General features: G+C 40.1%; 1 protein-coding gene across 5 annotated transcripts in view; it reads right to left on the bottom strand.

Annotated features, from left to right (window-relative positions):
* Window positions 1–13787, bottom strand: part of rgs12a (regulator of G protein signaling 12a) — a 43896-nt gene that overhangs the window by 19754 nt on the left and 10355 nt on the right. The window contains exon 1 of one of the 5 annotated variants that reach the window (XM_063470002.1): window positions 3899–3983. The exons of the other annotated variants lie outside the window; for them this stretch is intronic. Within the exon in view, the coding sequence (XP_063326072.1) occupies window positions 3899–3949 (51 nt within the window). The 5' untranslated portion in view covers window positions 3950–3983. Of the gene's footprint in view, window positions 1–3898; window positions 3984–13787 lie in introns of those variants that run through there. 5 annotated transcript variants of the gene reach the window in all.

Below are 13787 nucleotides of genomic sequence, written 5' to 3' on the forward strand. Positions count from 1 at the left end.
ACCCATGTCTGAGCTTAACAAGGATAAGCGAATATTAACTTGGCAATACTTCAATTTAAAATCACTGCCTCAGCGTTAGACTTGTGTAAAACCCACTAATAAAGAAAGATTTAACGTGCAAACTGGAGAGCCACTGCATAAATATATATTTACATGCAGGGGAGGATATGAGAGGCAGAATCTTAGGGCTTTGTCCAAGAAAACTCCAAAAAAAGAAGGAAAAAAAGTGTGCGTTGGAGGATTCATCTGAAAAGGAGGCACTATTTCCAGAGGAGTGTTTTCTGAGCTGCCACTTCACAGTGTGAATACTCAGAGCTGATAAATACGACTAAACAAGGCTCTCATTGCCACGCTCCAGCTTTGGTTTGAGCAGCAAATAGGCTTTGTGCTTTGGTACACTCACGTAATTCTGTATTGTGGAGCTGTAATATCATAAGAGGAGTGACATAAACAACGAAAACAATGAACGTCGACTGTTTTTGTCCCCCCGCTCTGATTTTACTCATTGTATAAACTCTTATTTTTCAATTAGTAACTTTAAATCAGTCAGCTTCAGCACAACCTCAGATGGCAACCTATTCGCTTTATGCACAAAGACTAGGGGGATCGGTCATGCTCACCGACGTGACGGCTTGTTTCCATTTTGGGAATGACCACATGTAAAAGCTCTATCAGACATAGACCGCTAAACCACTAATTGTCCATCACAGCCTTCTTTACAACTCTGCCGCTGCTGAGTCCAACCCCTATATCGTCAACACCCAAAAAAGCCACCCCTTCTGTGGTGGCTCGCATGTGTACAGTAATCATGGGTGGGTAGGATGAGGACCAACGTGAAGCCAAAACAGAAGAAAGAGAGAAAAGAGAGAACACCCACTCCATCTGTCTGTTCCTATGGGTCTAAAAACAGCTAAACCTCAAACCTTAAATATATAGTGCACCACAGCTGGAGTCCAGTTTAAGAAAAAAAAAGGGGAAAAAATAAAAAAAAACTGTGACGTGAATTTTGGTTTTGACCAAACAAAAGGTTAAATACTGAAAACAGAATTAGCATTTTAGCTATTCTCGGTGCTTCAATACTCACATCTATATGGATGACAAATTAGATAACTATCCATGTTGTGCAAGAGCAGAAATTACACAAAAAGTGGGAGAGCAGCGATAAATCACTCGCTTGTGACATACACATTTGTTGCAATCTCCTGGTTCCAACCACAATCATGACAGATTTATCCCAGTGACAGAAAAGTCTTAAATGTCTTAAAGCACCCAAATAAACTCAAATGTTGCAAAACCCTAATTATTTGATCTTATCTGACCAACAGCCACATTATAAATTATTATCCAATTTAATTAAAATTCGAGTCATATTTTGAAATGGAACAGCGAGTTATCAAAATAAAGACGTTTCCAAGGCCCAAGGCGGTGGGTTCAAATGTCTTGTTTTGTCTATGCGATCGTCCCAAAAATACACAGACTGCATCACTGTGCCATAACCACCTTCAGCCTCCATCAGCAAAGTTGAACGTTTTGGCCACATTTTGATGGTCTGAAAACCGGATGTGACGAGCGAGGAGGAGAGTAACTCACTGAGAAGTCGAAGGACTCTCTGTTCTTTACGCAGTTCTTACATCGGTGATTTGGGGGTTGGCTGTGGCTCACGAGGTCGAAAGGTCCGTGCTTCGATTCCCAGACAGCGAACTTTAAACCGAGATAGAGGCATTGCATGAAAAAAATAATTGCTATGTTAAGTCTTGATTATACGCTGTTGCCGGCACGAACAGACACCACAACCTGATTAGTCATACTTATTATACGTCTTTGAGGTCGAAGCATTGTAATGTAAAGTCCACGTGGTCAAACGGACATCCACAGGAACCTCAGGCTCCCAGTGTGATGACGAAGTTTATGTCACTCGGACCCAAGCAGACCAAATCGGACTTGTGGTCACTTAAAGTATAACGAAGACATAAATGGGTCCCTGTCAATTTACTTTCCTACCCCTTTTAATCACACAGCAGTTCCACCCTACAGCATACTCTGCTTTACACTCAGTTTTATTGTAAATAGGAGTGCACTTTACTTGATACAGCTTAGTGTTAATGTGCTAAACGTTAATGTGGAAACTAATTATTGACAACATAAACTGTTCAGGAAAGTGCTTACTGATGTTACACATATGCAAGCATGTGTGTCATTTTTCCACACATGCATTTCCCATTTTTATACAACTGCACTTCTTATTGCAAGCTGAAGAGTCACCCCCATGCTGGCCATTAGAACTTATGAAGGTTTGCACTGGTCTCATTTTACAGACTCGGAAGCTCTGCCCACATTTTCATGTCATCTAGAGCCTGACTGATATAGAATTTTTAAGACAGATACCGATATTTGGTGGTTTAAAACTGCTATATACTGGCTGATATTTGTTTTTCTTTCAGACACTTGAAACATCAACAGATTTTCCCAAAATTTGGATGTTTAGTTAATTACTTATATACACTCTCTGCTCAACTCACCTCAGATCAGCTGGTTTTTGCGGCATTCCTTTAACAGGGAAGGTGCAGAGTGTTCTCTGGTGGGCAGACTATGCAACTATGTATAACACGATTGAAGGATATTTTCTCCCAATCTCTTCCGTATTTCAAAAATTTTCATTAGAAGTTATAATGAAAACAACAATAGATCAAAAAATAGCTAATATCAGCCAGTAATACTGGCCTGCTGATTAGTCAGTGGAGTTGTAATCGCATCCATGTCTAAACCAAGAGGTCAAAAATCTGATTCAAGATATTGGGTTCACCAAATATGTGGCTGTTCAGCTTGTTCCTCTTTTTAAATATAATGATTTCTGCAGACGTGGTTCCATACATGAATAAACTAACTTATTATCTAAAAGCTTTTTGTCAAATACAAAGACACATGTACAAATGTGTACTTCTAAAAGTTGGCAAGATAAGAAGCCAAAATGATATCTGCTGCTGGAGTTAGACCACACACAAGCACACATGTCATTGTGTTGTGTTTTTCCAACTCATTATTGCTTCCTTGCCCACAAGTCTCTAACAATGAGGCCAAAGTGATGACCCTGGCACCTCTAGTCAGTAACACCTCCTTCCTCTGTTGACACCTCTGGTGACAAGCAAGAGCACTGTGGGTGGCGCAGCAGCACTGCAGGCCCTCTTTGATCCCTTTTATAGAGTCAAAAGTGAAAATACCCCATTTCCCAAATGGAATTCCCCTAAAAAGCTGCAAGTCTGTCAACCAAATGGCCAATATCACAACTGAAGTCATGGCGAGCTTGCTGGCTCTAAACAAAGCACGATTTGGCTCTCCAGCTGGAAACCACTCTTTCAGCTTTACTCGGGTACAGCCCCCCACGCCATACAGTCTGGCATCTCAAGACACCACATGCTAAAGGAACGTAGAAGATCACACCGACAGATTTTTGTTTGTGATCTACCACAACTGAAACTTTTATCAGTGTGAAATGGTTGAAGGACCGACTCCATTCACACCTAGTTAATCACACTCGCTATCACCTCTCACAGAGTGTGTTTCACATGTTTAAAAAAATGACTTCTTTTATCTTTTGAGCTTGTTTAGGCACGTCTCTGCCCTCAAAAAGTTGGGTCGAGATGTTGCCTTTCCAGAAATTCCTCACACTTCTGTACAAAAAGCCTGGTCTAAACTTTAACACAAATAATGGCCGATTCCAGCACTCCACAAAACAGCCGACAAGTCCCTGCCGCTTCAAACAGCTGTTCTGACTGAGAGAGTGAGAAGAGCGACAAAGAGGGAGATTAATGACAAAAACAGCTGAGTGAACAGAAGCAGTCTCCTCATTTCACACAGGAGAGGAAGAGGAGATTCAGCCGGCAAGCCACTGTTTACTTACAGTGTTGAAGTTCCAAGTCCTCTTGAAGGAAAGTCTCTTTTTGAGACTCATTGTTCCCTAGTCTGCAACACCAGCGGCACGCAGACAGAATATGTGTGTGTGTGAACGCATACCTGAACATTCCCCACCCAAAACTTTGCAAAGCATGTTTGTACAAGTTGGGAAGAGGGAATAAGGGAGGGAGGATGAGGAAGAAATCTGACAAGGTACTGGAGGGAGGGAGAGAGAGAGAAAGCGAGAGAAAGAAGGTGGGGGGGTGCAAAGAGAGGAAAGAAAGATTTCCTTACTCTGCAGCTGTTGCTACGGCAACCCGCTTGACAATACATACAGCCTCTGCCACAGTGGCATGAAGGAATCAGATGAATTGACCCCCTTTTATTCCCCTTGCAAAAACACGCGCTCGCTATGTGAAAACCACACCGGCCTTCCCCCCTCTTTTGTTTCCAGCCGGGGCACTCGCTCCCTCTCGCTCTCACTCTCAATTCACTCAAGAAAAAAAAAAAAGAGAGAGACAAGAATGACCCAGTCAGCTCAAATTGAGACCATATGAATTTTGTTTAATCAAAATAAAAGTTTGTAGTCCACAAGCCGAACCCTGAGCTTCATTATCCGCTGTCACAGAGCGCTATTCTTAAACTCCAAATGGCAGCCGTGTCAACTGGCATTTTTCTGCTGGCTATTAAAGCTCATGTACCAGAAAAAGATTTTTTTTTCCCTTCAAATCTGGCATCACTCCTCTCTGCTCTGCTGCAACACTGTGCCTCCACATATCTGGCAAATCTCTACAATCAACATGTCGACTGTTTTTAGACCCGCTATTATTCTTAAAGCAGGGGTTGCTCATTCTGAGGTTTTCCCGTGGCAAATGACCTAGCATTCGTCGGACTTAATAGACACTGTATCTCATCCACTCATTTCAGCAAAATTAACAGCTTGGTTTGCATGGTAGATTTTACCTCTTTATTAAATTTCCGCATGCTCGATCGCTTTGGAAATTAAACATCTCATTTGAATGGCTGTGCTGATTATTTGGGGGTGGGGTTAGGGGTGGTAGTGGCATTCTTGTTGACATCTGGAGTGGGTGTGCACTCATGTATGTAAATGCATTTAAAAACAAATAGAAATGAGGGAAAGAAATTGCCTGAGTATTGTTTCAAATACACTAGAATGCACATCTTTGGACAGTTTCTCCTTGCAGGCTCTCACATATATACACATATATCACTTCCTGTAGTATCAAAACCTAAGTTGTGCGTTTTAACCTCCACACACCCAGCATGGTTTTTTAAAAAGTTTTAGAAGTAGTCAAACTCAGGTTTGACATGCTGTCAGACAGGGAGCTTAAGGCCGTCTTAGTAGATGTTCAGACTAAAGAAAACCTACTCAATGTGTCAGTCTGCTATGAGGAAAAAAAACAACAACAACAACATAGCAGTACCTGTTGCCCATAGCTGCTTTATGCTGTGCAAAAAGCACCTTCTTCTGCATTTTAAATCTTTGCAGGCATCTTGAGGCAGGAGATAAAAAGGAGCACATGTTGATGAATCTGCTTTGAGATCATGCACATCTTCAGCTGCGTTTATTAACTCAAATGCAAATGAAACTACCCTATTTACCCCATTCAGTGCCACACGCACCAGGCTGGTATGTTATTATCAACCCTGCGTTTCAATGTGTTTAAAGTGCAAATCCCAGAAAATCTGTGTATCCATTTGTTGAGTTGTTGTTTCAAAGCAGTCACTGCCTTAACAGGCTTAGAGTGAATTTATTTAATCACAAACCCCACAATTTATATCCCGTTTCACCCAGGCTTTTAGCACCTGGTACTGTGAACCGACGCAGCAGCAAAACACCCATGCAGTGCATGCCTCCAAGACCTACCAATTTGCTCCAAACTAATCCACAAGGAATTTGCACCTTCATTTATCTCTTCATTTATCTAAGAGAAACAGCCTCTCGCTGTAAGTTGTAGCAAAACAACTACATGTAATGTCATTTAGTTAAGTTTTTTGTAAATATGGTCCTTTTTTTTCCTGCCAGAGCTTGCTACGTAAGTATGCCCTCTGCATTAATGAAGTTGTCTGCCTGAAATGAATGTGGGAACTGCATTTACTGGTCTGAACAAAGCCTTGCATCATCTGGTGTGCACTTCACACTTCCCAAAGAAACAAACAAACTGTGCTTTAAACTGGATCTTTTGAAAGGATTCTGCACAAAAAAAATCTTGCACAAAATCTTGCAACAGTGTCTGCCCGTAATTTAATAAATGTGTTTACTAGAGCTTGCTTTTATCCAGAGATTTATAGAAAAAAGGGAGATGTATAAGACAAGCCACTCACAGGTGAAAACTGTTATGATTTTAGACTGGGCTGACACAGCTCCAGGAACATCTCAAACAACTAAGATTTGGGCTGTAAGGTTTGAGCACAATAATCTCTCTGTATACTTTAGTGGCATGATGGTAGAGACACAAAACCCAACCTCAGGATATCACAAGCTAGTGTAGTCCTTGTGTTCTTGTGTCGGTCCCAAGTCCGGATAAATGGAAGGCTTGCGTCAGGAAGGGCATCTGGTGTAAAAACTGAGCCAAATCAAATATGCGGATCCATCCGCTATGGTAACCCCACGGGAAATAACAGAGCAGATGAAAGTACCTTCTTGTACTTTACACTGTAGTGCAGAACTAAAAGGCTCAATGTGTACGCTTTCATGTAAAGCCATGCTGATATGTCAGATGGAGAGGGTTTGTCTATCTTACTGATGTCAGCATTTGTGCTTGCTCTTTAGTTTACAAAACATAATGTAAAGAATTATGTAGGGACAATGTAAAAATTGTGGTATTACACAGTTTATCCAGCAGAGCTGTTCGATGAATGGAGAAACCAACATAAAAGTGCCATCTGTATACCTTCAAAGTGTTCTGTTTTTACAACTCTTTGTCAGTTCATCTTACTTTAAATTTACTCTTATTTTTTGTTTGTTTTTGGAAGGATAGAACTAGAAACTGTATAATATGGACGTAGGCAGCGTGAAAATGGTTTATCGGACTCTTTTTTAATGTCTTGAGTTTGGTATTTTGGCTGCTGTTTTAAACCAAGCAAGGGCTGGATTACATAAAATCACCCAAAATTATAAGTTTCATTCTGTATTCAGGAAATCTTAAAAGTAGCAATTGAAACCATAAACTAAGTGAGTCAACCTTTGCTAGCCAGTATAAATAATGCTTATAGCGCCTTCCCTCATTCATCGTTACTAGCAGTGGGACATTAGATTGCAATGTCTCAAAGAAATGATGACATATGACATTTACATACATTTACAAACAAAAACAAATACTGAACATTTGAGTAACATCACCAGCTACTAGCATCTCTCCTCATCATGTGCATTCATAGCCTGATTTGAGTCGACATTGTGTTTTGACTCAGCTGGTGAAAAAATTTTACAGTTTACTTTTTGCAGAGTATAGTTTATTATTTAAGGTTAATTAAGCTTAGGGCTGCTCGATTATGGCAAAAATGATAATCACGATTATTTTCACTGAAATTGAGATCTCGATTATTTGACGATATTTATTTAACAATAACAATGTATTGAATAATGGCTTTAAAGATGTCAAAAAAATAATATAAAATAGTGTGCAAATACTGATAACAGTGCAAATGTTTGCAATATAAAAAATAAATGAAAAATGTAAACATCTATGTTTAGTGAACTTCAAAATACTGCATAATACTGGTTGTTCACTGTGTTAATTGAGCAGTGGTCTTTGGCGATGAAAACGTTACCGCGTTTGTTATCTCCTTGTGTCTCTGGGAGCTGGTGGGATATTTAGTCGCGTTGTACAGGGTAGCGTGAATGGAAGTCTGTGAGGATGAAGCAGGTGTTGTCAAGAGTTTTTCTCTATGTTCCTTCATTTTTTGATCGTATGTCACTTTGTGAGCGGTCTTCAAATGATTGAATAAATTTGTAGTGTTGCTCTGTGGTGCAGCTACGACACCGTAGCAAAGTTTCCACACTATGTCTACTTGATCCACGTCTGACTCCGCGAACCCATAATGTTTCCACACCACTGAAGTCGTTTTACCTCTCTTTTCAACCAACGGCATTCTTTCTTCAGCAGCCATTATCCTCTCCTCACCAAATAACTTCTGCTTAGCTTTCCGAGCTTCCCTCGGGTCCTCTTAATTGTTGTGATGCGTGTTCGAAACGCAGAGAGGTGCGCTCGATTTGCCACACGGAGCAGCGCGAGAGGAGGAGCTAATAATCGGCTCAGTCATTTTTAATGATCGTTGAAAGCCCAGATCGTAATCACGATTAAAATTCGATTAATTGAGCAGCCCTAATTAAGCTGCCTTTTTTTTCAGTCCTAAATTGTCACCGGAGGCTGAAAAAGGCCTCTCATTCTCAGACATGTCTGGGCTTGTCTCATTGTTGTGGGCACTAGCAAACATAAATGCATGATATTGATTTATCATTGATATCATGATATGAGATTTTTATATTACCTAGAAATTTATGGTGTGACATGAGGCTGCCCTAGTTGTTGCCTTATTTGACTGAAATGTATGAACTTCCATTCTTCTTAAATAAATGTACATTACTGGGCAAGTGAAACCCCAAATAACAAACTACTTAACAAATACAAAATCTGATTTAAACATTTAGTATGTGTAGCTAGTTAGGAATCCTTACTAAGATAATATGGTCTAAACATAATCTTGTTTTGTTATTACAGCAAGTCAGAGTGTTCTCTGGTGTACAAATGGAATGTCAATACTCATAATCTGGTTAAAGGGTGCGTCTCCCATCTCTGTTTTTACATTTTAAATTTAGAATTTGTCCATCATAAATACAGATACCCATCTATCGCCAAACAGTTTCAGGTTCCTTTTTTTGTACCCATAGGTAGATTTGTTCTGCAGTCGTCATTTATCTATCCTCACATGGACACTCTCAATACAACCACAACAGACAACAATTACACATATTACAAAACAGCTAATATCGACCAATATATTGGCATGCCAATATATCATTATGGTTCTAGAAGAGACCACGCCTATCAGGATAAAAATGTTTCAACATAGGATGAAGTTGATCACTCATTTTGCATTTTCCTCTAAGTGGACAAGAACTTAACAGAGCCACCAGATTCTCTTATTGTCGTGAGAGCAAATACAGTATATACAAGAATATTTGCACATAGAGAGATATCAGGAACTTTTTTACTCCCTAGAAATCAGCAATGGCATGAAAAAAACCAATATAAGTGGGACTCTATTTTAAAGCAAGGATAAAATCTGTCATGCAGTAATTAGAAGCTATTTTTGGTGCAGAACTGAGTCATCCATAGCTCCTGTCACAAAGGACACAGAACAGCCCTCCTCAGCCCTTTAAGTCTACTCCTGCCCTTTGACCCCCCTCGGGCGGAAAACCTTCTGCAGCCAGGTGAGCACATCTCAGCACACAACAAGAGCAAAGCATGTTAAAATGCCTTGAGAAAGAGCATTTTTCTGTTCTTTGCTTCAGCATTCACAACTGAAGAAGCCGTCTGCTGCCACAAAGTGAATAGGTTTTGTGTGAGCGCTGAGCCTCTACTTAATTCAATCAACACGCGAAAGATTTCTAGACTGGCTTTACAACAGCAATAAGTGCTGCTTGTCACAAGACTAATTGCATGGTAAGTTTTCAAACAACCAATCCTGACCCAAGACGGAAAATAATCTAGGCCTGCTATCTGTGGCTGCCGACAAACTATTCCCTGAAAATAACATCAGAAAGCGCCTTGCATGAAGGCAACTTCCTTTTGAGGGAGGGAGGTTGAGGGTGCGGCAGCTGATAAGAGGGAAGACACATCTCTTTTCCAAACATGCAAGGAGTGTAGGGAGACAAGAAAAGGGACTGATTTGGAAAATTATGAAACTCCTGACAGGCAACACTGTGTTTGATTTTTAGAGGATCCAATGTTTTTACTGTGATAATCTTATTTGTCACGACAAATCTGCAAGGCCGTCCTATCAAATTAGCGAAGATCTGATGAGGTCAGCATGGTTATGTGATGCAAAAGGGGCAGGAATGGGAAAAACACGAACGCAATGACCGTCTCGTAAGATCTGGTATCACTGTTATGTCTGTGGTTCAAGGATTGTGAAACCACACTCAGACCCTTCAGAGAAGAAGATATTTGATGACTTGTACAGAGCAAACAGTCATATTTGTGACTTAATGTCATGCACTGTTGAGTAATGCTGTTTGCCATAATAGGCCCAGAAATGAAGGCTGGACTTGTGATCCAACTGAGCTTCACGTGTTCTTGGTTAGTTTTGATTTTACAGTGACAGTTTTGAAACTTGTTGATTCTTGTATGACGTTAGAAGGCATGTGACATCGCTAAAAACACTGCTCAAACCATTCAGCATTTGAATTTGACAAAAATAAAATGTTTTTTGGTTTTCTTCCCCACTATTTCTAGATACAAACTTGGCAAAACCATTACAGCAAAAGGTTTCTGTTAATGTGTAATTATTCCATTATACTAACAGAGGAGTGGAAAAGAATAAAAGCATCATCTTTTTGATCAAGACTGTCATCTCATCTCGCCATCTGCTTATTCCACAGAAATAATTTAGATTAAAACACAAAACAAAAACATACATGAAAAAAAAACATGCTGAAGATACTGTAAATGTCATTTAGAAATTTAGATCTAAGCTTGTTGTGTTATTCATGCATACAAAGATCACTTCATCCTCCAGCGTAAGTAGGAAGCCAACATTTCCATTGTGCTACTGACCTCTGGGAAGTTTAAGTGAAACGATTTCTTATTTAAACAGATAACAATCCATAACAGTATAATGCTGCTGAATGGTCACATGTCTGGCCTTTGGCTATTAGCCACATGAAGGGTCCACTTAGTTTCCATTTAGTAAACAAATTATCTCTTCAAAGTCTTGTATGAGTGATTTACATGGAAGAGACCGTCAGTACGCTGCGTTTCATCTCTTAATCCCAATGATCAGCAGTAATCTATTGCCTGTTCCTCAATAATTACAGGTTAGTCAGAGCAGATGGGTAAAGCTCTGCTTCTGTCTGGATTAAACTGGCATTTGTATGATTTGTGTGGTGCGACTCGTGTGCTTGTGCACTTGTTGCTATTTTTAAAAAAGCTGAAAGGTACTTCTAGCATTCCTCTAAATGGATGTGTTTACTCTACTGCTTTGCTTTTGCTCTACTCGTTGGATGGTCAGAATTGTGTTGGTCAGATCAGTTCTCACTACTGAAAGTACTGTTTGATTTAGACACGAGGCCTTTAAACCAAACAGACACGCACTTGCAATGAAAGCAATGACCTGTTTTATTCTTAACCATTAGATCATCAACTGGCTTATACTCGAGATAAATACAGTTTCATGCATGATATTGCATTCTCATATTCAGAGCTACTGTGTAATGATGAAAATGTAATAAAATTAATTAGACAGGTTGCCATCATGTGTGAAAATGGTCTGACCACCAAGCCTAAAAGCATGCATGAAAACATGACTTCAACTCTATTTGTTATAAAGTAACACAGTGTTAAAGCAGGGCCGCATACAAAATAAGCAACAAATGAGAAGCCTTTCGATTTACAATGCACAGCTGAACTCCACAAAAACAGACCAACTTCAGAGAAGGCAACCAAAACCAGTGATCAGGACCTTTCCCACAGCAGTTTATTATCACAGTGAAAGGGCTGTGCACGCATGAGCCTGGAGGGCTGGAGGTGAGTAAACCACATAAGACGCGACCACACCCTCCTGCTGCTCCCTTTCTTTTCCACAAAAAGAAAGAAAGAAAGAAAAACCACCAGAAATGGACTTTCCAACCTGAAACCAGACACCTATAATTAGCTCACAGTCCCTTCAGTTTTTTACCAAACTAAAAATTTTTTAAAGTTTTCTGAAAAGTCTGGGTGTATGGCTACATTTGTTTTATGACGATAAGATTATACTAATACTATTTGCCATCTGGAAATGTAACAAGGCCATATGTTGCAGAATACAAGAAGTAGCATAATACTTTACTTCCTCTTTAAGTCCTACTGACCTTAAACCCCTCTGTCTAATCCCTTTGGTCATGCTGGGAACCCAAAGCCACTTTAGTGAAATGGGAAAGAAGGGAAGGCAAGTTGGTCCAATGTTTATCACTCAGGCCTAGCAGCTATAAGATGTCCTTTAGATTGTAAGGATGTATGGTAAAGCTCACAAATGTAAAATTACAAATAGGTCAGACAGTTATTTCTGTTTTGAAAACAATCAGTCAGCTTCTGTTTAAAGGTGACCTATAAAAACAATTACCATCATCATTTAACTGCAGCATCTACTGGAGCAGCTTTGCATGACTGCCAGTTCAAAATAATCATAATCCTTATTTATATTATACTGGGCCTTGATGCAGCCATCATTGGAAGACTTTCTTCTGATTGGCTGCCCCTCCTAACTAGAAAAGCTGTGCTCTGAAGATGACCATATTAGGGATTTTCCCCTTTCTGTGACATCAGTGAGAGCCAAGAGTTGAAAAACTTTCTCAAACTGGGCGTTTTATAGGGGCCTGAAGCCTGAGCTTTTGACTCACCGAGGTTACTTGTACGTACCCTGACCTAATTATTATTTAACTTGGGCATCCACCACTGCAACAATATACACATTTTAAAAAGGAAAACAATGAGAAAGGGTACAGTAAGTCAACTTTACTTCACAATATGAGAATGATCTAGCACTACATAATTTGGCTAACCTTTTCTTGGAAACATCCTAACACATGCAGGTTGCAAACTGAGTAATAAGTGGTATTTTACACAGCCAAAAATAACAAGATCAGGCAATAACCAGGCTTTGGAAATACCACATTTGATGTTAACCAGAGAAAGATGATGTTAAAAAAAAAGTTTAAGAGGTAAAGTCAGTGTTTAGGCTGCACCAGTGGGCCATGTTTATGACTCCCACAGTGTAATATCGACAAGACCTTGGCCTGGTTCTGCATCATCTTGCGCCAACACAAGGCCAAAAAGATACCAACAATATTAACTTTCCAAGCCCGTCTGCAGTGTGTTCTAGTTTGAGCTAGACTGGCTGCCTTGCTCAACATCTCATACGTGAAGTAAACGTGCCCCAGCATTATCTTCGCTTCATGCGAGAGGTAAAAAGCTGAACACGACGAGCAGTCCACTGTACACCAGACATGTTTCAACTGTTACCAAGGAGGTTAAAAAAAAAGTCTGGCAGCTCTAGAGTCGTTCCTCATTGAATCACCTCCACACCCTTGGCAGTAGGTTCCCTTTCAGTGAAGCAGAGAAGTATAATAATAGTAATAGTGAGCGAGGTAAACAGAGAGAGGGGAATGTATGAGCTTCAGAGCATTCTGATTCACGCATACAAAATCGACAGGCATTGATGAAGGGCTGTGTGGTTAACTAAAAAAACAATTTTTTTAACTCCCATAATCCCAAATGTCGCTAAGTGATGTCATAATGTTGGTGTGACAACAGCCAAGAGTGGAGCAGCAGTACGCCTGCATTCAAAGATGGTGAGGCAGCGGGTATTTTCCGTGGTTACAGTTGGGTCAAACAGCAAAGTCAGCAACCGCAGCCACATCTGTTCAGCTGGTTAAAGGCCGCTGCATATTCCAACGCCGAGCAGCTGGACAGCAAAATAACTTTTGTTGTGTTAATGCACCATTTTTGTTTGCTGGTTTTTTGTTTTTTGTTTGTTTTTTTTTGGGGGGGGGGGGGGGGGGGGGGGGTCAGAGCAAGCAATAAAAGATCTTGAGTAAAAACAATAAGAGGAATTATTGAGGAGACATTTACAAAATGCCAGACTGCTCAATGTTTGCATCCTATAATGCTAGC

This window comes from Pelmatolapia mariae, linkage group LG3_W (assembly GCF_036321145.2).
Source record: "Pelmatolapia mariae isolate MD_Pm_ZW linkage group LG3_W, Pm_UMD_F_2, whole genome shotgun sequence".
NCBI classification, from domain to species: Eukaryota; Metazoa; Chordata; class Actinopteri; order Cichliformes; family Cichlidae; genus Pelmatolapia; species Pelmatolapia mariae.